Source organism: Euphorbia lathyris, chromosome 2 (genome assembly GCF_963576675.1).
Source record: "Euphorbia lathyris chromosome 2, ddEupLath1.1, whole genome shotgun sequence".
In the NCBI taxonomy this organism is placed as follows: Eukaryota; Viridiplantae; Streptophyta; class Magnoliopsida; order Malpighiales; family Euphorbiaceae; genus Euphorbia; species Euphorbia lathyris.
Genome location: NC_088911.1, coordinates 59,197,963 through 59,221,199, shown reverse-complemented (window position 1 = coordinate 59,221,199; position 23,237 = coordinate 59,197,963). Strand labels below are relative to the sequence as shown.

At 36.1% G+C, this 23,237-nt stretch overlaps 1 protein-coding gene and 1 non-coding gene across 2 annotated transcripts; one reads left to right on the top strand and one right to left on the bottom strand.

Moving 5' to 3' along the window:
- The first annotated feature begins 1,330 nt into the window (after positions 1-1,330).
- On the top strand, positions 1,331-6,038 carry LOC136218363 (RNA-binding protein BRN1). Its single transcript, XM_066005185.1, has 9 exons — positions 1,331-1,706; positions 1,851-1,933; positions 3,261-3,312; positions 3,471-3,596; positions 3,720-3,799; positions 4,547-4,726; positions 4,936-5,290; positions 5,377-5,520; positions 5,654-6,038. Exons 1-9 carry the CDS (start codon positions 1,538-1,540, stop codon positions 5,764-5,766), a joined length of 1,302 nt encoding a protein of 433 aa, XP_065861257.1. The 5' UTR covers positions 1,331-1,537; the 3' UTR covers positions 5,767-6,038.
- A 15,328-nt stretch (positions 6,039-21,366) lies between these two features.
- Positions 21,367-21,438, bottom strand: TRNAQ-UUG (transfer RNA glutamine (anticodon UUG)). The gene has a single exon. It is a non-coding gene; the product is annotated as a tRNA-Gln (tRNA).
- Positions 21,439-23,237: the final 1,799 nt, after the last annotated feature.

Genomic DNA, 23,237 nt, shown 5'->3' with positions numbered 1-23,237 from the left:
CTGCCTCCTCCTGCACCCTCCGCCAACAGCCAATGTGCCTCTCGGCTCCTCTGAGAAACAGTAGCGACACCACGTCTGGTAGTCTCCCGATGTCCATAACTACCTCCTACATCAAAATTCTGAAAAATGACAAACCAATCGAAACACATCAGTTGTTATTTATTCTAATTGAAATCTGTTCCTAAACCCTAAGCATTTCCATTGTTACTTACTCTAAGCACTTTGTCTAATTGAGTTACATTCTTATTTACTATCAACTTCACAACTTACGTCAAATAACTTCACACTTAATATTATATTTGTACACATTAATTTACATCAATTAATGAAAAATAAATGCAAATTTAGCGTAAAAACAACAATCGAACGCTTCAGTAACTCCATATAGGCGTTTTTTTCCAATTTCGACCCCTCCTAAAGGGAGGCCGACCAAAATATTGAAGAAAATTTCAATTTCGGTCCCACGTAAGGGGGACGGACAGAAAAAACGTTTGCCCCTTTGGGTAGACGGAACTCGAGTTCCGTCTCCAAATCCGGAGATGGAACTTGTGTTTTCGAATGATTCTTTTTTGTAAAAAAAAAAACGCACATTGCCATGAATCGGTCCTTTTCCTTTGCCGTGATTTTCCGACATGATTCTCGTTCCGAAATCTGATTTTGGAAGAGATTAGAGAGAATGAGAAGTTTTGGTAAAAATAAATGACAATGGCAAAATGGTTTTTGTGTGGATGATAATAAGTAATTTGGAAACGGTAAATAACAATCCACTAAAAATATTATTTAAATGAAATGTAAAAAAATAAAATATTAAAATATAATTTAAATAATACTTTAGGTGATTAATTTTAATAATTAAATTGTAAATTTAAATTTATTATTTAAAAGTAGTAGTTTAAGAGAATAAAACAAAGAAGGAAAATGGAGAGAATAGATTTTGAGAGTTGAAGAAATAGGGAGATTGAAGAAAGTGATGTAAAGTCGTCCGAATTAAGGAGACGTCAATTAACCCAAAGCAATAGTAAAAGATTGATTACCATATTTTGAGATAAAATTTCAGAAATTCCCTTTTTACTTGTCCTTTCCTCTTCAGACTTCCCTTTTAGGGGTAGGGACAACAACCAGAGAGACTTTGTCTCAAGACTCAAGACTTGCCATGCAATGCAAGGGCTTTTTTGTCCTTTTCTTTGCCCTTCTTCTTACTAACAGCTACGCAAGTACAACCATGTCCAAGCCTGAAACCGAAACAGCTGTAAGGTTATTCCTGTAAATACTACAAAGATGGAACCCCATTTTCATTTTTTTTTAATTGTAATATATCTACCGAAGATCCAACTTTGCCATCCAGAAATTCCCCAATTTCCCAGCGACGACTCCTTGAAGAATAAATTGAAAAACAGGAAAACATTACATTTCATTACCAGTACCACCCAACAAGAATCTAGAGAGCCAGCCATTTCTATTTCTATTTCTATTTCTAGAGAGAGAAACAAATAACACTCTGCCCCTCCGTCTCCCTGTCTATGGTTTACAGGCATTAATGGCGGAGACTAAAATGGACAACAAATCGCCCGAAGAAAGCGTTAAGCTTTTTGTAGGTCAAGTGCCTAAGCACATGACGGAACCTCAGCTTCTCACAATGTTCAAAGAATTTGCTTTGATAGACGAGGTCAACATCATCAAAGACAAGACTACTCGAGCCTCAAGAGGTGATTTCTTCTTCTTCTTTCTTTCACATTCAATGTCTCTTCTATTTCTTATGCTTCTGATTTCTTTCTTGATTCGCTTGATTTCCCCATTTACTTCTAGATTTATGGCCATTTCAACCCTAATTTCCACTTCCTTGTTTGTAGGATGTTGTTTTGTAATATGCCCCTCCAGGCAGGAAGCAGATAAGGCCGTTAATGCCTGCCATAATAAGAAAACTTTGCCTGGGGTCAGTACAGAATTTATTTCTTCTTCATTCATTACTTGAGTTACTCATTTTCTTCTCTATTATCTTTCACATTGTCGATAAATGGTGGTAGCCATTTTAGCCTTTTATTGGCTGCCAAAAACTGATCTCCTTCATCTTACTGAGAGATAGTTGTTGAGTATTTTCTAGAACTGGTAGTTTTTGGCAATTGAATACTGTAGTTTGGCAGTGAAGTGGAAGTGCTTTTAGCAGATCGAATTCTTTCTGCATTGTTACAGATGTGACGCCAGCTTTCTTATTGCATGATAAATTAGTAAATATGGTCACTGTATAGATGGTCGGCGAATACAAAGTCAATTAAGGTTTTGAAGATTCTTAAGTCTTTTATCTATGAATCTTTTGCTCATATCTGGTAGTGCATTTGCCAGAATATTTTAATTAGTAGTTTTCTTGATAGTATAAATGACCAATAATGTAGTTTTAGGACGTGTAAAATAATTAATCACTGATCCATTTGCAATGGTAGGTAGTAAGTTAAATTTGAACTGCATATATATAGCAACTTACATTTTTTAGAGTTTAGTGGTTGGGAGTTTTTCATAATCAGGAAAAGCCAGTTGTCAAAACACTTAAGTTTAAAAGTAAATTCTATCAGTGAGAACAAAGAAAAAAATAAACATCAAAGTATTGTTATCATGAAGGAAAAAAAATTATGGGGGTACTATGTACTTGAACACATCAAGTACTTCATTATTTGGTTTTACGCCTAATGACTGCTGGAGAATGTTAGAATTTCAATTAAGAAGGAACTTGTCTCTCCTGGATCTTTGTAGCATATATGGCATCATGACATTTACAATTTGGAGCATTTGTGGCCTAGGTTAGTTTGTCAATGTAATGAAAGTCTGTTGGTGTACTTGTACATGCTAAAGTTCTAGTGATCTTCTCTTGTATCCAAGTGTAAAAGTGGAAAAAAAAACACCCTCCATTGACGGCAAAGACCATGATTAGTTGCATGATATGCCTGCAAGGCTGCAACTGTTATTCTAGCCTCTATATGCTGTCTCTTATGACTTGATATTTGTTGACCTAGGTATTGCAATGAATCACTGAGGCCCCTATGAGTGTGTCCATCTTACTGTTTAATTAATAAATTGTCATTAGGAGTTAATTATTGATGCAATTTCTCTTTGACAAAGATTACTGGACATTTTAAATATATTAATTGGATAACTATTCACGTATGTAGCTCTGAGTTGGTGCTGACTTCTGTTCTTTTATTACTCTTTGATGCATCGATTTCATTCTCTCTAATGAAAATGCACCATATTCTCTTTGTCCAATTCAGGCCTCTAGTCCATTGCAAGTGAAGTATGCTGATGGCGAGTTGGAAAGGCTAGGTGTAATATGATTCCATTGGCTGTTTATATGGTTATCTAAAAAATGCTGATGTATTTTTCATCTGATGGTGCTTTGGAGTTTGTTATTTTGACCTGCGTGGCTTTCATGATATGCTATTTTCTTGTGTCAATAACTTTATATTCTTATTGGCATCCAGAACACAAACTTTTTGTTGGCATGCTTCCAAAAAATGTTTCTGAAGCTGAAGTATCTGAATTATTCTCTACTTATGGAACTATAAAGGATTTGCAAATTCTAAGGGGTTCTCAACAAACGAGCAAAGGTATTTATTTAGATCCTCGTTTACCAGATAAACAGGACCCCACTTATGAATGCTTGCATTGGTTTTGCATTTTCATAGCACTAAAATATAATGTTTTAGCTTATCTCAACTAATTACTTGTAGGTTGTGCTTTTTTGAAGTACGATACAAAAGAACAAGCTCTTGCTGCTTTGGAGGCTGTCAATGGAAAACATAAAATGGAGGTTTGTGTTTGTTTATCTGTTTTTGCTTTTGAAAAGGATACTTTAAAGTACTTGAGAAGGATTTTTGGAATTCAATCTGGAGATTTATAATTCTGATATATCTTGTATCATTGCATTGCAACCTAATAATTCCATATAAAATGCATTGATTCATGGAAGTTTCCATTAATATTTCACAGTAATTGATCTTGGGCAATATAATGCACTTTAAATTTGTATAGTAGTCAATCTTACGCACTTGATGGATCCAAGCTTCTCATCCTCCTGTAATTAGCTTTCGGGAAGAAACCATCTACGACACATGGGATACATTTATTTTTACTTTACAAATGGGCCAATCCATTTGCATTTATTTCTTAAACTTGTCAATGGGAATGCTAGTATTTCATGAAGCAGATGAACTTTTGTTGGTAGCAGAAAATTTTCTAGTTGTTTGTTGTTGTTTTAGCTGTGACCCAAATTGCGAAAATTGTCATAGATGAACAGATAGTGCAAGATAAGCATGCATCAGTCTTTGCAATTGTCTTGATTGAGTGACCACTGAAAACAGATGTGTGTTAACAACCAAAGGCACAATTTTACATTTCATAGCATCAGTTTAGCTACCAATAATACACTAATGAGGCCTCTTATTAGATATTTTGTTCAGTTCTTTATGTGCTTTGTTCCTAACAATTAGAAGCTTGGCATTAAGATTGATGAATTATCAATTGTTTGCAGGCTAATTCTTGACTTTTGTTTGACTAGGGTTCAAGTGTTCCTTTAGTGGTCAAATGGGCTGATACAGAAAAGGAAAGGCAGGCTCGGAGGGCTCAGAAGGCACAATCTCAGGCTTCTAATTTGCCAAATCCTGATTCACAACATCCTTCACTGTTTGGAGCCTTGCCAATGGGGTATGTTCCCCCTTATAATGGATATGGATACCAGGTCAGTTTTGCTGCTACCTACTTGTTGACCGATCTGACAACCTTTTGCATTGCCTAGAAATTGTTTTGGACTTATAAGTACTTTTAGTTTACTGTCCAAACACTTTGGTGTCTTAATTAACTATCCTCGTTTTTCATGAGGAAACCTTCATTTTTCTAAAACAAAAATGGACCTAATGTTTTGGCAATCGTTGTCTTTGCACTTTGCAGGCTCCTGGAACCTATGGACTTATGCCATACCGCTTGCCTCCTTTGCAAAATCAACCTGGTTTTCATGGTATTATTCCTCCAATAAATCAAGGAAATGCATTGCGTGGTGGAATCAGACCTGATCTTTCCCCTGCTATGGCCCCTAGAAATTATACGATGCCTCCTGCGAGTTACATGGGATCTGCATATCCTGCAGTGCCAGGTGTTCAGTATCCCATGGCATATCCTGGAGGAATGATGAGTCACCGTCCTTTAAGTGGTTCACCTGGGGTACTACCATCTCCAGTTGCCAACAGTAATTCCGCAACATCTCCGGGCGTCAGTTCAAACTCAAACTCTGGAGGTCAATTGGAAGGTTTGGTCTCTATATCATTCTACATTCCTTACCATGTTTGGTATTTTAATGGATTTGAGCTGACCATTCTATTTATTTCAACTTAGGCCCTCCTGGTGCTAATTTATTTATATATCACATTCCTCAAGAATTTGGTGACCAAGAGCTTGCCAATGCTTTTCAACCATTTGGCAAAGTCTTGAGTGCTAAGGTCTTTGTTGATAAAGCAACTGGTGTTAGCAAATGTTTCGGTATGCACATCTTGTGGTTACTTTTGAAGCTAATTTGTTTTTTTTCTTAAGCACATTAGAAATTTTTAAGGGGGATGACCCTAGGGATCTGAATCTAATATTTGACCTGTGGAGTTTATCTAATTATCTGCAGGATTTGTTAGTTATGACTTACCAGGAGCGGCACAAACTGCTATTAATACAATGAATGGATGCCAAGTAGGAGGTAAGAAATTGAAAGTTCAGCTCAAGAGAGATAATAAATAGAGTAAACCTTATTGATCAGAAGACGAGTCATGGACGCAAGAAGAAGTCTGTGATATGCGGTCGCATGCAACCTGGAATTATGGGAGTGACTGCAGTATCAGCAATTTGGGGTGGATCGATAATCTGTGCATTACTCCATCTGTGTAATTACTTCACAGAATTGAAATTCCCAAAACTTGTAATTCATGGTGCATTCTGTGCCAATACAATTTGTAATTTATGTACAATGGAAGTTCTTTTTAGAGATCAATTATTAATTTATTGATTTTTCCCTCGAAAATCTGTTTATATGATGGTCTGCAACATTCATAACTTACTGTCCCTTTAATTTGAAAGAACACTATTTAGGTCTTTTGTTTCTACTGTCAAGAATTGATTGCGTAATGGGGAACTGCTGTATGCTATGTTAAAGATACTAAGGAAGTAGGGAGCATAATGTTTCTTGTGATACGTGAGATCTGTGCTTTGTGCTATTTCTTCCTTTATTTACTTGGTGCACACTGGTTCGTACCTGTGAACAATATAGAATTCTTTTGCCTTGGTTGTTTTTACTTAAGTGGATTCATCAAATCTAAGTTTTGTGGAGTACTTGTTCATCTTATTTGTGCTAAAGATCTGTGTTGTGTCCATTGAGAATTCAGGTTATACGAGTTTGTCTTGTTATTCTTGGTGGATTTTCTATTTAATTTTGACATTCATTACTTAGTCATGTGCAAGTATTTTGGCTGTTCATTCGTGTGGTTGAACTGCGCAATTTATTGAATTTTATATATGATAAATATAATTCTGTAAAATCACATTAAGGGTTGCTACAATTGTGTAACACTTTTGTGCTCTTATCTTTCAGCGGTCATTCGTTGTATCTAAAGACTCTTGCTCGTGGTTTATTTCATATCATTCAGGTATTGTGATTTTGTAACTACTGCATGCTGATGAAAGTGTTATCTCTTAATAATTTTTATCTAAGAATTTTTCTTTTTCTAGGATAAACAGAGTGCAAGCACAGCAAAAAGATTCTACAACTGTGGTTTCAGTTGCTTCGTTTGGTTGTGACAAGGTATTTTGGCCATTGGCTCTTAGCAGTAATAATTTTCTGATTATGCACTTTGATGAATTACTTGTTCGCAACTGTTTCATGTGCTTATATATCTTATAGATAATCCTGACATTTTTTGTAAGAATCTCCTTGGTGGTTCAATGATAGTTCTTTTCCCCATATTATTTTACTTCTGTCTCAGGACTTTGTTCCTCGCCTCGATATTGATTATTTTTGTTTGAATTCTATTAAGCTGGGCGGAACCTTGGGTTTACTTTCCTACCTAATAAAGAGTTGCTCTGGCCAGAAAAAATCAAAGGAGTGAAGAAGCTCCAGGTAACTATCTGAGTTCCTCAGTGAATTTTAATTTTGCATTACTAGCTTTCAATTTAGAGATGCAGTCACTGTCCTGGCGGAAATACATGAAGGGCAATTGTTTTGCAGTTGTGAATGAAGTCGGCTAAATTGCTTGTTATACCAGTTATCTAATTGCTATCTGAGTTCCGTGCTCTGCGTTCAGTAAGTTCATTTGTAGAATGATGTTTAAGTAGCATTTGTTAACACTAGGACTTGCTTGTTCTACCACTTATCTAGCTAATAAACCGCCTTCCATTTGGCAAGACTGGTTGCTTTCATCCATATCACGGCCTCTATTTTCCTTTAAGAATGTAAGAAACCATAATAGGTAGCAGAGGTTTCCTTGTACTGCGTTTTTCAACTGTGGTTGTATATCTATTGAATGCTTATAACATCACAAATAGGTGGATAGATTGATTATATTATTATTTAGCCTCTAGGCCAGCTCAAATTTCCTTATTATTTGACTTTAATATGTATGGGGTTAAAAATGTAGTATTACTCTAATTGAAAGATTGAAATGTAATTCCCTGTTATTTTTTTTTTTTTTAAGAATACATAGTTGTAGTTAATTGAAAAATAAAATAGATATTAAGAGTGAAATAAATGGAATTGGTAGTGCTGAAAATAAGAATGAGAAGCGTCTAGTTTTGGTTATGGGTTTATGATTCTAGAAGAAAAAATAAAATGAGGGTGGTGGCGTAATAATGAGGAATGGGGGTAATACTAATGGTTGCAGAAAGAGATTAGATTTTGATGGATTCAAAGCAGTCAACAGAGCACTGCTACTTGAAACTCTTTTTCTTTTTAATATTTTTTCTGCTTACTTAAGCCACCAAATCTTTATCTACAAAGTGATGCGTGTAGGAAGGAGGGTATGAAATCATTAGTAGGAAGGTATATGTTAATTAACTAATGAATCTTTAGGTGGTTTATCATGTTTTCTTTTCTCATATTGGCAATGACATACTCCTTTTATGTTAATATTTATATATTTGGGGAATTTTTTGAATTTTTTTTTGTCCGTATCGTACAAAGACAACATTTTTTTTTCACTTCTTAATATATGTTTGTAATTTCTTACTGATAAAATGACGTACGTGTGAAGTGTGGATGACAAGATTCATGACCGAGAAGATAATTTGATGAATTATTTCTCAAATTGACCTAAATTATCAACGTTAGGGGTAAAATTGCTCTTGGCTTCTAACTTTAGGACTAAAATTGCTCTTCACCCAAAACGTTAAGGGTATTTTTGCACTATAACCCTATTTTTTTTATAGTATTTTATTTTTGAAAAATACATCATTGAACCCCTAATTTTTTACTTTTGGTCACATTAAACCCTTAATGATAAAAAAAATCAATTTTAAACATAAAAATCGGTTAACAAAATATTATTCATTGCATCTGCATTCAAAATTTGTATTTCTTCACTATTTGAAAGCAGTTTTGGATGTATAATGTGGCTATAGAAAAACTATAAAAACCATAATTCAAACTGTAATATATATATATATATATATATTATAATTTCAAATACAGATGAAATTAATAATGTCTTTTTAACAGAATTAGATGTTCAAAACTTGCTAATTTGGTAAGCAAGGGATTAATGAGACAAAAAAAAAATAAAAGATCAAGAGTTTAATTTATCCAAATAAAAAATCAAGAATTTAATAAACCAAAAAAAATGAAAGATCAAAGATCTAATGATATTTTTTTTTATTTTGTAAATAGATCGGTAATATTATTTAATCATAATAGATAATTGTTATATATATATATATATATATATATATTTCATAAAAAATTGTTTTTATTGGAAAATTCTTTCTATAATCCAATTGGTGTCGTTTCGTATCCAAAACCAAACTTTTTAAAGTTTTAATGACTACAAAATAAATTATTATCATGTAATAATATCTCATTGAAGACTAAATTTCAGTGGCTTCTTCTTTTTCCACACTAAATGAGCAATTAGGCAAGGTTGAAAAGTCTTTTTCAAAGTCTGTAATTCTAAATTACTCAATCAAAGTATATGATAATGTATAAAGAAATTCAAGATTTTTTCGTAAGCAAAGAGATAAAACCTTTTATTTTCTCATTTGATAATAACTGCCTTTTATTAAGGGATGATGAATTTAGGAGTATTAGTAAAAGAGGAACGGAGACTTAGTTTTCTACCGAAATTTAGTCTTAATGACAATTTAATTTAATTTAATTTGAGAGTGATTTATTCTCTCTTCTAAATTTTTTTTACACATCACCTAATATGATGCAATGACAAGATTTAAACTTATTTCTTATTTTAGCTTTTATATTTTAAAATGATGAAAAAACATATCCATTATTGTTCACTGAAAAATATAATAAAAAAAGCCCAATTAGAATAAAACTTGTGGAAAAAGGATCCTTTAATAGATAATATGTGTGCATGTTCTGTTGCGGAAACGACTAGCAAATTGAAAGCTAAAGCATAAAACAAATAGAGAAAACACCGGAATTTAACGAGGTTTGGCCAATATTGTCTACGTCCCCGGACACTACTAAATATTATTGCAAATGAGCAATTACAATAGAGAAAGGAGGAGAAAACAATATAGCCTTAGAAATTAGAGGAGGCTTGTTGTGGGGTGCCTTAAGCCTAAAACCCAAGCCCAAATATATAGTGTTCCAAACTCCCCCCAAAAGTATAACTTTCCAATGTGGGACTTTGAACAACTAGTATACTCTATCCCTCTTCTTCCCTTTAGGCTAACATTATGACATTCTTAAAAGAGAGCCATTTTTTCTACAATCTCCACCTTGGCGATCTTCTAAGAAACATCAACCAAACTATCTCTCCATCCTTTCCTATACTCAGTAGTGTCTTCAAATTTCAACTTCAAGTAGAGATAACATTAATCAAGTCCAAACAATGTTGAAACTTGATTGATGTTACCACCTTCGTTGCCATATCTGCGGGATTGTCAGCGGTCGGAATCTTTTGAAGTTGTATTTGACCCGCTTCAAGAATTTCCCTTACAAAATGATAACGAACATCGATATGCTTCGTCCTTGCATGATAGACTTGGTTCTTTGCTAAATAAATAGCACTTTGACTGTCACAATGCACTTTGACATGCTTTTGTCCGATTCCCAACTCTTTTAGCAACCCTTGAAGCCAAATTGCCTCCTTAACAGCTTCTGTAACTGCCATGTACTCTGCCTCTGTCGTAGACAAAGCGACTGTCGACTGTAAGGTAGACCTCCAACTAACTGGCGCCTTCGCTATGGTAAACAAATAACCAGTAGTTGATCGCCGATTATCCAAATCACTGTCATAGTCTGAATCACAATATCCCACTATGCATTCGCCGACTTTCACATCCCGCTCAAACACCAAACCAACATCCACAGTATGTTGGATATACCGTAGAATCCATTTCACAGCTTGCCAATGTCCTTTGCCAGGATTATGCATATACCTACTCACAACTCCAACTGCTTGTGAAATGTCGGGCCTTGTACACACCATCGCATACATCAAGCTACCAACTGCATTCGCATATGGAACATTTGACATATGTTTTCGTTCTTCATCACTTTCTGGAGATAGAATTGCACTAAGTTTGAAATGAGGAGCAAGTGGAGTACTGACTGATTTTGTCTTCTCATCCATGCCAAAATGTCTTAGTAATTTCTTTAGATATTGCTTTTGAGTCAAACAAAGTCTCCCCAATTTCCTATCTTTGCTTATCTCCATACCGAGAATCTTCTTGGCCTCACCTAAATCTTTCATTTCGAATTCTTGATTTAGTTGAGCCTTCAATTTTTCTATCTCTCCTTTATTTTTTGACGCAATCAACATATCATCGACATAAAGGAGAAGATAAACAAATGATCCATCTTGTAGCTTGCGTAAATATACACAGTGATCATACTTGCTTCTAGTGTACTTCTGCCCCATCATGAACTTATCAAATCTCTTGTACCACTGCCTTGGAGATTGCTTCAATCCATACAATGATTTGCTCAACTTGCACACTAGGTTTTCCTTACTAGGAACCTTGTATCCCTCTGGCTGAGTCATGTAGATTTCCTCCTCCAAGTCCCCATGTAAAAACGCAGTCTTTACATCCAATTGAACTAGTTCCAAATCAAACTGTGCTACCAAAGCCAACAATATTCTTATGGAGGTGTGTTTTACAACTGGAGAAAATACTTCATTATAATCAATTCCCTCCTTCTGAGCGTAGCCTTTAGCCACTAACCTTGCCTTGTAGCGAACACTGGACTTGTCAGGAAATCCCTCCTTTATTGCAAATACCCATTTGCATCCAATTGCCTTCTTTCCCTTTGGTAGACTTGTTAGCTTCCATGTCTGATTCTTTTCAAGGGACTGCATCTCCTCATCCATAGCATTTCTCCATCTTTCATCTTCTGAACTTTGTACAGCTTCAGAATAAGAGGTAGGAATTTCTTCAACTGAAGATGCACAAGCCACTGTATCATCATAGCGAGCAGGCTTTTTTCTGTTTCTATGTGGCTTTCTTAATGCAATTGGCATCTCTTGTTGTGGCGGTTCTTGTGCTGGAACCTCACATTCTTCATCTGATCCTTCTACAGTACGACTATCGGATTCCGTTGCTGGATCAATTTTTCTACCTCCTTCAAACTCCACCTGTTTGGAAGTATCCTCCACCTGCTGTGGAGTACCATCTGCTTGCTTATCTTCTACCTTCTTCAATATGGTGGATTCATCAAAGGTAACATCTCTGCTAAAGATTATCTTCTTGGACTCACGACACCATATGCGATATCCTTTGACTCCAGAGGAAATGCCCATAAATATCGCTTCTTTTGCTCTCGGATCCAACTTTGATTCCTTAACGTGGTAGTATGCAGTGGAACCAAACACACGTAAGGAATTATAATTTTTAGCTGGTTTTCCATGCCACACCTCTAAAGGTGTCTTGCCGTTGATAGCAGATGATGGTAACCGATTAATGAGATGGCTAGCGTATGTTACAGCCTCAGCCCAGAACTGTCTGCCCAAACCAGCATTGGACAACATACATTGAACTTTCTCCAGTAGAGTTCGATTCATCCGTTCTGCCACCCCAAAGGTGTTTTATTTAGCTATTCCCTTAAGCTCGTTTAATTGAACATATGTCCTTTTTCTTAAACATATGACCTGTGATAATTGAAATGCGGCTTTTGGATATCGTGTCTCTACTTTGTATTTCCGAATGCATGTAATTACAGATGCTCGAAATTGTGTCAAGCACCTAGTCAAACCAGGAGCTTTTCTAGCTTGCTTGTGATTGCGGGTTTAGTTTTTTAGTTTACTTGGGGACAAGTAAAGTTTTAAGTGCGAGGAGGTTTGATAGGGGTCAAAAACCCCTATCTTTGGGTACGGTTTTAGGACGGTTTTTAGCGTTATTTTATGAATACGCGAGCAATATATGCTTTTGTGTGAGTTAGTTAGAAATTGGATATGTTCTATTTACTTTTCGTTGTTTAGGCACGTTTTCTGGTTATTTTAGGCAAATAAGGCCAAATTGGCATGTACGTTAAATTTCCATTATCTTTTATGGCTAATTGATCCGCCAAAAATCGCACCGAATGGAGTTTTTTACTCAAACCTAGCGATTGGTGGGTCAATTTAGCCTTTGGACTAATGTTGTTTGGAGTTTATGTGCGTGTGCAGGTTAAAACATGATCAATTTCAGGCAAAAATCGCGTCTCGCGGACCCCCGGCGAGCAGCCCAAGCGCTGCTCGGCCGAGCTGGTTATGCCAGCTCGCGTCGAGATGGCCTGCAAAGGCCAACTCGCCGAGTTGGCTCGCCCAGCTCGGCAAGCTGCCTTGCGGGAATCAGTCAAAGGACTGATTCGCAGTCCCACGAAGCCACGATTGACCCCACGACTTCCTACCTGCAAAAGGATACGAATTAGGTCAGAAAGAGGGCCCGAACCGCGTCTATAAATAGGAATTTCCAATTGTAAATTAGACATCTTTTATCTTTGTAAAAACCCTAGCTTCCACCTTGAGAAATCCTCTCCACCTCCTCCATTGAAGACACCTCCGAAGCTTGGTTCATCTAGGATTGCTCAAGTTCCATCCTTAAGTCCTAGGAAGACGCCTGCATTGGTAGACAGGTTCCCTGAAAGGGATTTTTCTTCTTTTATATTATTTCTAGCCTCTGATCCATGTTAAAAAAAAAATCCTAGGCTCATTGTATCTTCGTGACAATACTTTTCATCTTTAATATATGTTCTAGTTTTGTTTATTCAACTATTCTATTGCTTAATTCTTTGTCTTACGCTTTGTCTGATTGGTTTTACTCATTCGGTAATCCCAAAATTAAGTTGGCACATATTGCGAGCTGAATCTGACCTAGTCAGTGCCTATAGGATTGACGACCCTATAGAAGATTAAGCCCAAATTGCTGAGCCTTAGAGCTAGTTTCGGCCTTATAAAGGAATCACGAACTAGGGACCTCAGGAGGATAGGTAGGGTTAATCGCCTCGGACATAAGTGACTTAGATTAGGTTTTAATTCCGTTGTCTAAACAATCTATTCTCATTATTACCGTATCACCTCATGTCCCTTTGGGCAATTACATTGGTAAAAGATCACTTAAGAGTAGAATAACTTAGATAGGAGTAGAAGTAACTTAATTAGGAGTAGGTTAACTTAATCAAAACAACCTCAAAACCCACACAACCTAGATAACACCTGAGACCAAGTAGCTCGATACTTGCAGGAATAAATCATGTGGATTCGATACCTGGACTTTCCAGATTTTATTACTTGATAACGACGGGGTACGCTTATCCCTTAGTGAGCCTTTCGGTACGACACAGCGAGGCGCATCACATATCCACCTACAACATTATCATGCATAATATCCACATTCTCGGCACGCACATGCGCGAGACCAACAACATCATTTACATTCATCTCATGCCTATGCCTATCATCCAATGCATTATCATCAATTCTAATTCCCATGTTTCTAGCAATCCTAGGCATCTCAAAATCATCAAATAAATCTCCATCACTATCGCTATCAACATTTCTAACATTTACGGGATTGGCATGTCTTACTTCATGGACATGAGGGCCCATTGGTTGGGGTGCATAATTTCTTCGTGGTGGTGGTGTCGGTTGTCGGTCATGTTGGGGTCAGATTTTCTCTTTTTGCCGTCGGTGAGGTTCTCCGGCTAGGAGACCTTGAGTGTTTCGGCCTTCGAGCTTTAGTCCTTCAATAGCGAGAAGGATATCTCGGGTACTCGTGTCGTGCTTCTCTTCCAACACTCATAGGGATTCCATTAGTTGCCTCACGTTGCCTTCTAGCACATCAACTCGTTGCTTGATGGATCCGCTGGCTTCGTTTGTGGTACGTAGTTGAACCATTTCCGAGAAGAAGTCTCCGGGAAGGAAAATGACTCGGCTCTGATACCAACTGATGTAGATTGAAATCGACTGAGAGTTTTAATCATAAACTCACAAAGAATACAATCTTCTCTAGCTAAACTAGAAGGTTGGATAAACCCAAACAAGGAAGATCCTTGGCTCCAATGGAGGCTATGGTTTTAAATTCATTTAAAGTTCTTGAACATTACAAAAGAAAGAGCTTAAATACCCCCAACAAAATAATAGGGAAAAGACCCCAAAGCCCTCAAGTGGGGTTTCTAACATAACACTCTTGATAGGGGCAAGTTAGGGAAAGAAATAACCAATGACAATTCAGCAATTAAGTGGGACTGGCAAAACAGTAAATAGGGGTAGAACATAAATGGTCCCCAACACAAGAACTTGGTGAAGAAGTATCCTCTAGGCGGGACACGCTCCGCGTGGACCTTCCGACGCCCCGCGTGGTGAAGCTCCTGAACTGGGTGGCTCTTCGTGGATGGGCTTCACGCGTGGCATCCCTGGGATTACGCCCTGCGTGTTTGAGCTCCTGAACTTGGTGACTCTCGTTGATGGGCTTCACGCGTGGCGTCCTTGGGATTATGCCCCACGTAGTTTACCTTCTGGGTAGAACTCGTCCCGGATGCTGGATCTGTGCCCCGCGCATAAGGAGGCACGCCGCGCGTGCATGAGCTCCTGAACTTTCCTCCGGAAACAGGGCTCTCCACGCTCCGCGCACTAGGGGGCACGCCCTGCGTGCTCTGCTGGTTGTCTTTGTTCTCGTCTTTCAAGGTTGGCTCTCCCCGGGTCTCGTCTCTTGGCTCCGGATTCACACTCGGGGAAAGGATGTCCTCATCACAATCAGTTTTAATATAAAAGTTCGTCAAATTTAGTCTAATTTTTCAAGTTTTGCCAGATTCAGAACTAAGTTGGTACTAAACTTCGATTTGAATTAGGGTCCATTTGTTTTACCTACTATTTGTTGTTTGCTGTTGCTGCTTGCTGTTGCTAATTGCTAGTTGCTGTTTGCTGTTGGAAAAGGCTAGTTTTCCAAAAAGCAGAGATTCTTTGCTTTTGTAAAAGGCTGATTTTCAGGTGTAAAAAGCAAACAGGAGGTCACTAACCAAACACCTAATGTTGCTTTTCAATGTCACTAACCAAACACCTAAAACTCTCCATTTCAAACTGAAAAGGCAAACATGAGCACGAAAATGAGCACCCAAATACCTCCTTAAACTGAGATTGCCTGCCAAATTTCAGGAGCCAATTCTCCATCTATTATTGAAAAATTAATCCTCATGATATTAGTAATTGAATAAAGTTTGACTGACCATTAGATATGGTCTTTATTAATTGTAATAAAGTCTAAAATTAACTATGACCGATCAAATTTCACTAGTTAGGAATCATATAAACACTACTGGTCCTCATAATTTTTCCTAACCATTGACAGTACATTCTATACAATGATTCTGGTCTATGCACCAAATCAACGTAATAATAAGAGAATAATAAATAAACGGCAACCAATTTATATTGGTTGGAAATTTAGCATGCACCAATGTCTTTGTATAACTCTTTTTTAGCACCGAGTATCACTATGCAAGCTGAGAGTCCATCGATTGAAGGCCTCGAATACTCTTTCATTCTTAGAGGTGTTCATCCATGTTGTCTTCTTATAGCTGTTCTTTCACTTCAGGTCCTTGTTTTCTCATAAGTTGATTTAATTACACTAGCCTTTGTCATCATCTATGTCTCCTGACTGTATTTCTTCTATCTACCAAAAGTATAATAAAATAATGACATGATAGGTGGGAGCATCAGCTTAACTGTTTGACAAATGCAGAGAAGGGTCTGTAGAAGAGACAAAAATCCCTGCTCATCATGGGCAAAAAAGACATTGTTCACAAAATAACAAATCATGCCTTTTATAATGTTCAAGACTGAATATAGAAGTTTCAGTAAATAATTTCGCCCAACTACCTTTTTCCAGCCTTCATCTCTTTTCACTTCACAAGGCTTTTCCTTCCTTGGAATATTATCAAACCCAATAGTTTCATTCATTACACCTTCTTGATCTATGGGCCAAAACTTAGTGAATTGGTGTTTGGTTTATAGGTGATGTGGTTTTGTAATACTCTTCGATATAAGGAAATTTGTTTTAAAAAATGAACTTTGCAAGATAAGAAGAGTTTATGGGTTTCAATTAACCCCTTAGTTTTATCCCATGGACAAGCACTTGGTTTTGATAATTTCTTCATCTTTTGTCTCTACTATGCCATCTTTTTTGGGGTACACAGCTGGTGTTACCAAGAATGCCATATTTAGCAAAGAATTGATGCATTTGGAACTTTGTTTCTGAAATTGAGTTATAACATATTGATTAAATGCTTGGATTTCTTCTATTGTTTCAGAATTATGTTGCACCAGATATAACCATATCATCTATCATAGTAAAAAAATAATAAGTTAGAAGAAACTTAGGAGCTCCATGCATGCGAGATGGTCCGCCGTTGTGGATAAGTTCCCCTACAACCTTATTCACAAGGCCACACAACAAAACAAGGTAGCGATGCCATAAGCCGAAGGGTGACACTTTTAAAGACGTTGGTTCTTGAGGTGGACTATTTTGAGTACGTGAGGGGACACTAAAAAGAAGATTCGGACTTCAAGGCTATTTGGAAAAATTGTAAAGGTCAATTTGGGGATAGGGAATATCACCTACTTGATGAGTACCTCATGCGAGGAAACCAACTATGCCTACCATACGCCTCCATTCGAGAGAAGGAAATCCAATATCTATATAGGAGAATCCTCAAAGGGAATTTCAGAAAGGACAAGACCTATGAAGCGATGAGTTCTCGGTACTTTTGACCAAGAATAAGAAGAGACGTGGCCTACTTAGTGGAGCGTTGTTACATTTCTCAAATCGCCAAGGGGCACTCTGCTAATTCAGGATTACGTATGCCCCTACCCATGCCGGATACTACATGTGAAGATTTGTTGATGGACTTTATGTTTGGTTTATCAAGGATGCAAAGGGGCACGAATTCTATCTTTATAGTTGTTGACCGGTTCTCTAAGATGGCACACTTTATCCCGTGTTGGAAGACCAATGATGCATCGGTAATTGCTAAACTATTCTTTCGATAAGTAGAGAGATTGCATGGTGTACCGAAGATCATTGTTTCGGAAAGGGATAAAAAGTTTCTAGGCCATTTTTGGACCTTGTAGGCTCTATTTGATACCACCTTAAAGTTTAGTACGATTACCCTGTTGGTCCTATGTAATGCGAGAATTAGTTCCAGGGGGGTAGGAACTATTTAAAATTTTTCTCTTAAAGGCTGACTTTCTTTTTCGATCTAAGATTTCTCACTTAGTCGTTTTAGCACACTGGTGCTGAGTGAGACCAGAGGCAACTTTAGTTAATTGGTAACTAAGGTTGCTTCTAACATTGAGTCAGGAGATAGCACTGAAGTCTATTCCTGAACTCAGTACTCAAGCCACACAACTCAGTGTTATATATATTTTAACGTTTTACTAGACACAGTTCAAAGCAAGCAGATAAGGAGTAAGAGTTAGAAAATGTTACTCAGTAGATTTATCCTGGTTCGGCCTCCTGCCTACGTCCAGTCTCCGGAATCCTTCCGAGCTTTAATCCACTACTAAGCTCTTTCAGGTAGAGCACAAACCTCTTATAATAGTCAGTGAGTATACAAAGCACCTTCCTCTATATCCTATACCCAATACTATTTCTACCACTGAGTGCTATAACCGAGCAACTCAGTATCTCCTTCTAATCTCTAGCAATGATAAAGATTTGTTCTAAATATAAAGAACACTTTAGATGATTTTACAATCTAGACTTTTACACAATATGAGAGTGAGTGTAAGATTTCTTTGCTTTGCTTTGGCACAAAACTTCAAGTAGCAATTTGGTCAGCATTTCGACTTGGTGAAGATCTGCATCGAATGAAGCAAATGAGAGGCCTATTTATAGTGACATCTGAGGCACCGGTTATTTTGAATTTCAAAATAACCGTTGGAGGGAAACGGCTTGCTGTCGCTTTCACTCGTCAGTACTCAGTGTCTCCGGCCAATGAGAACGTTGCCTTTTCTGTCTGATTCATGTGACAGGTACTTCTGATCGGTAAACGTCAGATTGTCTCTCTACTTATGGTAAAGTCTTCTAGACAGATTTCTGTGACATCTGAATCTTTCCCAAAGTGGAATAACTTTGTCTCGAAGTTGTTCAGGTCAACAGCTGACTTGTCTTCTATCCGTTCGACTCAGCAGCTTCGGCGTGAAGTTGTTAGGAATGCCTTCTGGATCCTTCTTCCTGCTGGGCCGTGTTCTTCAAGAGGCTTGGATCTGTTGACTTGGGCTTTGACCTTCTCTTGTGGGCTTTTGGGCCTTGGTCTTTAACACTCAACATTGAACAAACACATTAGTAGTGAATAAATCAAAGCATTTAAATTTAATGTGTTGGAATATTTTATCATAGGAATTTAAATCTAATTTAAATAATTTTGTCAAATCAAAATCATTGTGGAAATGTGTTTCAACATACCCACCCTCAAACCCACAGACAAACCGATAGGATCAACCAGACCTTGGGAAGCCTTTTGAGTATAAATTCAAGGATAAATCGAGAATATGGGACTTGGTGTTGGCCCAAGCTGAATTTGCCTACAATGGTGTCGTCCACTCGGGAACAGGGAAGTCTCCTATCAAGATGGTATATACAAAGACCCCTTAATCATACTCTATACATTGTAGACCTTCCGAAAGGAGACAAATTAGAAAGCAACCATCACAAGCTTGCTAATGAATATAAAAAATGTATCAAGAGGTGAAGGAACTATTAAAGAGTGGAACAAGAAGTTAAAGGCAAAGGTTGTTGTGCACTGGAGGGACCTTTAGTTTGAAGTCAGGAATGAGATGATGGTGTATTAACCAAGGAGATACTCCCTAGTGCATCAAGTAGCAAACTTCACCAATGAAGTATGATCCGTGTAAGGTAACCAAAAGGATCACTATCGATGCCTACTATGTTGCTCTTCCGAATTGGCTAGGTAAGATGTCACCGTCCTTCAATGTACGTGATCTAAGTCTGTACAAACTGGATGCATCTTTTGAGTTTACTAATGGTGAGTCGAGTTCCAACTCTTTTGAAGAATGGGAGAATGATGAGGGAATCTCCTTGAGAAACCCAAGGCAAGAGTGAAAGAGGGCTCACACGGCGTGTCACCTGCACACGTCGTGTGAGCCAGTCAAGAGGAAGGGAATGGTACAGTGGAGGAGCCACATGACGTGTGAAGCCTCCACACGCCGTGTGGGTTGGTTGCTAAAGCTACTGGAAGTTTTGAACAAATTTAAACGTCGTGTGGCTTTTTTCACACGTTGTGTGACACTTTTTGAAGGGTCATCGAGAAAGTCCCCAAGCCCGTGCTAAGTGGCCTAAAATCGTTAGTCACAAGGCGTATCAGACAAATCATATGTTGTGTGGGATTCCTTCGCAGCCAAGGAGACAAGTCTGCCATTAGCCTAATTCATTATTTACTGTCTGGCCATTAGGCCATAATTATTGATCTACCGCTAGTTTTCCTTCCTCTACTATTACCCCTATTTGTAGATAGAGTGTGTAACCATAGCAAGGGCTTTTATGTCTTTTGTTATTCAATTATGGGAGGTAATTAAACTCATAGTTTTGTAAGGATGAAGAATTTTTTATCAATTAAAACTCAAAATTCCTTTGAAAGCAAGGTTCCTAACCTTTTATTTGAGATTAACTCCTACTAGTTTAGCTAGTGAAGAAATCTCTTTGTTGACTTACGATTAAAATCAACCCTATTATCACGAATCTGTATCACAAACTTTTAAACTACTTGGACTGTCTTGGAAAATCGGTCAAACCCACAAGGTCTTTTTTTTGTATTTTTCTCTAAATAATACTCCATCTGTTCCATTATATAAGTCATTTGAAAGTGTTTCACACAAATTTAAAAATACAATTAGTATAGAGTCATATTAATGAATTTACATTGGTTAACTTAAAATGCATGGTTGGAGAATAAGTCTTGGAATGTTAAGGAACATATAGATACATTGAAAATCAAGACAAAAATTTAATAATCGAACTGAAAAAACTAAATTAATTTTTTTTTGAAAACTAGAACGATTTATATTTTGGAAAAAAAATTCACTTTCTAAAACGACTTATATAATAAAGGGATAAGGTACCAAAATAGCCCTAAAGTTGTTTGGAAAGTATTAATATGGACTCCGCGTATAAAATAACACCAATATAGGCTTATAGGGTGTTTGTTTACCTACTTTTCACCTCCTGTTTTCTTTTTCACTTTGAAAGGCAGCGTTTTAGGTGTTTGGTTAGACTCCTCCTGTTTGTCTTTTACCGCTAAAAAAACAGCTTTTTACAAAAGCAGAGAATCTCTGTTTTTATGAAAAGCACCATTTTCCAAAGGCAATAGCAAACAGGAACAACAACCAGCAAACAGGAACAACAACCAGCAAGTAGTCAAACAAACCCTTAATATTTAAAAAAGAGTACCAATTTAGGTCTCGATAACAAAATGTGACACATCATTCATATTAATCCATTAAGTTCTAATTTCTCTTTCCATGTACATTGGATAGAATTTAACGGAATAATATAAATGATGTGTCACGTTCCGTTATCAAGACTTATATTGATATATCCTCAAAAACTATTAAGCATCTCATTAACCAAAATGTTTCTTCCTTTTTAAAAGACCATTACAAAACGTGAACATGGAAGGAAGAAAGGTCCTACCGGGAGTTGAACCCAGGTCGCTGGATTCAAAGTCCAGAGTGCTAACCACTACACCATAGAACCATGGCAAACAATTGCAATAAATATCTTAAAACAAACAAATATTTAGAAAATCTGAATCAACCAATAAACCGCACTGGTAATATAATTAAATGATAATAATTAGAGAAACTATGGATTTTTTGTACTACCTCCGTTTCATATTACATGTCTTTCTAGAGATTTTTTTTGTTTCATATTACATGTCATTTTATATGATCAGTACATGTTAAGTCATCTTTTTTTCTGCTATAAAACGCAGGTTTACGGAAATTAATTAGAATAATGGACTTATTATAGAATAAATAAATATTGGAATCAATAAATAAAGGGCAACAATATCTTTTTTATAATATCCTTAATTTCTATATAACTCTCTAAAAAGACATGTAATATGAAACGGAGGGAGTATATTTTATTCGACAGTTATATAATGAAGTTTGTTTATTTGATAAATAACAAGTACTAGTTGATTGAATAAATTAAAATATTAAAATTTATTATTTAAAACTAAATATTATGAGCTTAAAGAAAAACTAAATACTATTTAAAAAAAAAAACTAAATATTATGAATGCTAAAATTTGGATGACAACGAATATAATATATGTACATAACGTTGTTCATGTATATGTCTTGTCTATTTATTATTTAAATTATTTATTCGTCCCTCCTCATTATCCTAATGAATATACATTCTGAATCTCATTCTCATTCCATTTATTTCACGCATAGCTGCAAGTATATATCATTACCTATATGTTAATATTCAATAAACAAATCAAATAAATTATCTAATCCATTCCTTTTTATAAGTCATTCTAGCACTTGGGTTATTTTCCAAAATATAAGTCTTTCTAGTTTTCCAAGAACTTTTAGTATAGTTTTTCGGTCCAAGCATTACTTCTTTTTTTTTTATCTTGGTCCATGCGTTTTTCAAAATTACAAGACTTATTCACCAACCATTATATGAGAGATATTTTTTTTAGTTAACCAATGTATATTAATTTCACTCTATATTAATTCTATTTTTTAATTTGTGTGAAACAACCTACAGTGTCTTATATTTTAGAATGGAGGGAGTACAAATTTAACTAAACATAAATATAATAATTAAAAAATAAATTAAAATTTTAAACTCTTAGAATTCTAAATAGCTCAGATTAGTAAGAATGTAAACAACGCTTAAAATAAATATTTAATTTTGATACTCTTCACTTTTTATCTGAAAATTTGGCGGTTAATAGATAAAATGTAAGCTATATTTACATATCTAAAAAAATTCATATTATTTGAAACACTTTTAAGCCTGAATTGTATTAATACATTTAAATAAATAAAATGTACTCTATATTTACATACCTAACAAAAAAATTGGATCCTTTTTAGCGCTGAGCCTAGGTGGTCGCGCTTCTAACCTATGCTTAGAGTCGATCCTGATGGTCTTTTAAAGTTATTATTCGATTAGCTCTCCAAATTTATTTAAAATGATATTAATTGATAACACCACCAACTTTGAATAATTCTAGAATTTGAAAGAGTTTATTTTTATATTTAGAAAAGAGAAGAAAAATCTAGATAATTCAAGTAACGAGAGTATCTAGATTTTTATATGTAATATTTGATTAATATTTAGAATCTAGAAAGTTTACTAGATTTTTAGGTAAAATGTATGGTTATTATTTAGTTGTTTAAATGTGTGGTTAAGAGTGAATAATATGAAAAAAATTATACATGATTTTTTCATTTAGGAGTAGTATAAATAGGCGTCTGGTCATTAGATTTGTGTGTGTAAGAAACACAAAATTCAATAGTTGAGATGAA

Coding starts and splice junctions, on each gene's coding strand:
- LOC136218363 (XM_066005185.1), top strand. CDS start 1,538: ATGGCGGAGACTAAAATGGACAACAAATCGCCCGAAGAAAGCGTTAAG. Junction 5,291..5,376: donor CTCTGGAGGTCAATTGGAAG/GTTTGGTCTCTA, acceptor ATTTCAACTTAG/GCCCTCCTGGTGCTAATTTA. Junction 5,521..5,653: donor TGGTGTTAGCAAATGTTTCG/GTATGCACATCT, acceptor AATTATCTGCAG/GATTTGTTAGTTATGACTTA.